Consider the following 1,916-nt stretch of genomic DNA (forward strand, 5'->3'; position numbering starts at 1 on the left):
ACGGGGTTTCACCATGTTGACCAGGATGGTCTCAATCTCTTGACCTCATGATCCACCCGCCTCGGCCTCCCAAAGTGCTGGGATTACAGGCTTGAGCCACCGCGCCCGGCCCCACTCTGCCATTTTTACTCACTCATTTTACTCCATCTGTCCCTTGGGAGTTGTTGGGTCCCTTTGCCTTATACTGACTACGACTTTCACTCAAGAGGTAGCTTCTCCTCTATCAGAAGAAAAACCAGACAACCATGACTTCCTCTCTTGGGAAGACCTCTTGGTGTCTTCACCATCTGTGTTAACATAAGCCCCTTGTGGATGGACAATGGTGCTCCTTTAGGCAGATCCTCCTCACCCGAGGCGAGCCGCGAGTCCTGTGTCCCCCACCCCCTGACTGATCGGGGTGCTGTGCTGCTCCAGGGAGATGATGGTTTGGGGTTGGTCAGACCAGGAGGTGGGCGGGGCAGCGGTGTAGTGTTCCTGGAGGAAATATGGTTTTTCCACATCTTGTTGGAGAGATGAGTGGGATTGTGTCCTATGGGATCTGGGGACCATGTTGATTTGTAATCAGGGAACTTTGCTGTAAGAAGAGAACATTAAGGAAGGAAAGAGGTTAGATGGTTTACTTCTGTTGACACATACACCTGAGTTTTAATTACATACACATAAATACATGCACATTTATATTCTAAGAAGTAACAGTACACATTTTAAGCATGGCAATACAAAATAACTGTTCTTTGAGCATAATGAACAGAAACTTTTCAGTGACTACTACTCTGAATTGATAGAATTATCATATGAATTAAAGATTTAATAAGATAACTAATTCTCTACTGCTTTCTTAGCTAAAAATGACTTGAAAAGGAGGATGCATTCAAGGAGAAAGTCTTCATAAAGACACTAGATTCTGGGTAACAGAATGTGAATCCTAGCAGAACTAAAGTATTCTATAAATACTCATTGACTGAATGGAAAGTAATTAGAAAATTACACTTGTGCCTTGATCCAGCGTATTAGATATTGATGTTCAAACAGATTCTTTAAAAACAATCAAGAAATATTCACTAAGGGCTTACTATGCATACAGCATTAAATCAGTGCTGTGAGTAATATAAATAATTATCCCCAAGAACCTCAAGCTCAGATGGGAAGGCAGAACAGATGAGCAACAGAACTGGTGACCCCAATATCATCACATATGTTCAATACGCAGAGGAGATCAAGAATGCTGGGCTTGCAGCAGAGGCTTTACGAGGACAGCTCTTGAAGGAGTTACATAAATGGATGCGCACAAACAAACAGGAATGCGTAAACCAAGGTTCAACATAAACTCTCTCTATATGGAATATGATCCCCCTCAATTTTGGTTGAACAATTCACAGAGGCAGAGAGGTAGAGGTGGTTATAAAGGTAGGCTGGGGACTCCTTAAGATACTATCAGGAGTTTTTTGCAACTGATTCAGAGTGGAGTGTTTAACTACTGTGACAGCAAATAGAATGGAACAGAGGAATAGATATTTGAAATATGATTGCAGAATAAGCCACTAAGGACAAATCATCACGGCCTGGATCCAGGAATTAAGGGAGACAGGAAAAAGGAAGAAAATACTGAGATTTTGTAACTAAATGATACATGAGATCATTATTAAGCAACATAGGCCAGGCACGGTGGCTCACACTGGGAGGCTAAGGTAGGCGGATCACTTGGCGTCAGGAGTTCAAGGCCAGCCTGGCCAACATGGTAAAACCCCATCTCTACTAAAAATACAAAAATTAGCCGTGTGTGGTGGTGGGCACCTGTAATTCCAGCTACTCAGGAGGCTGAGGCAGAAGAATCACTCGAACCTGGGAGGTGGAGGTGGCAGTGAGCCAAGATTGCTCCATTGCACTCCAGCCTGGGCAACAACAGCAAAACTCCT

At 43.5% G+C, this 1,916-nt stretch overlaps 1 protein-coding gene across 7 annotated transcripts in view; it reads right to left on the reverse strand.

Moving 5' to 3' along the window:
* Nucleotides 1-63: 63 nt before the first annotated feature.
* TNRC6B (trinucleotide repeat containing adaptor 6B) overlaps nt 64-1,916 on the reverse strand; it is a 266,719-nt gene continuing 264,866 nt past the window's right edge. For 2 of the 7 annotated variants that reach the window (XM_017544738.2, XM_017544739.2), the window contains exon 23: nt 64-574. In XM_017544738.2, the coding sequence (XP_017400227.1) occupies nt 198-574 (377 nt within the window). In that variant the 3' untranslated portion in view covers nt 64-197. The remainder of the gene's footprint in view (nt 575-1,916) is intronic. The other 5 variants (XM_037744370.1, XM_017544748.2, XM_017544743.2 and 2 more) reach the window with 4 other exon arrangements.

This window comes from Cebus imitator, unplaced genomic scaffold, assembly GCF_001604975.1.
Source record: "Cebus imitator isolate Cc_AM_T3 unplaced genomic scaffold, Cebus_imitator-1.0 Scaffold170, whole genome shotgun sequence".
NCBI classification, from domain to species: domain Eukaryota; kingdom Metazoa; phylum Chordata; class Mammalia; order Primates; family Cebidae; genus Cebus; species Cebus imitator.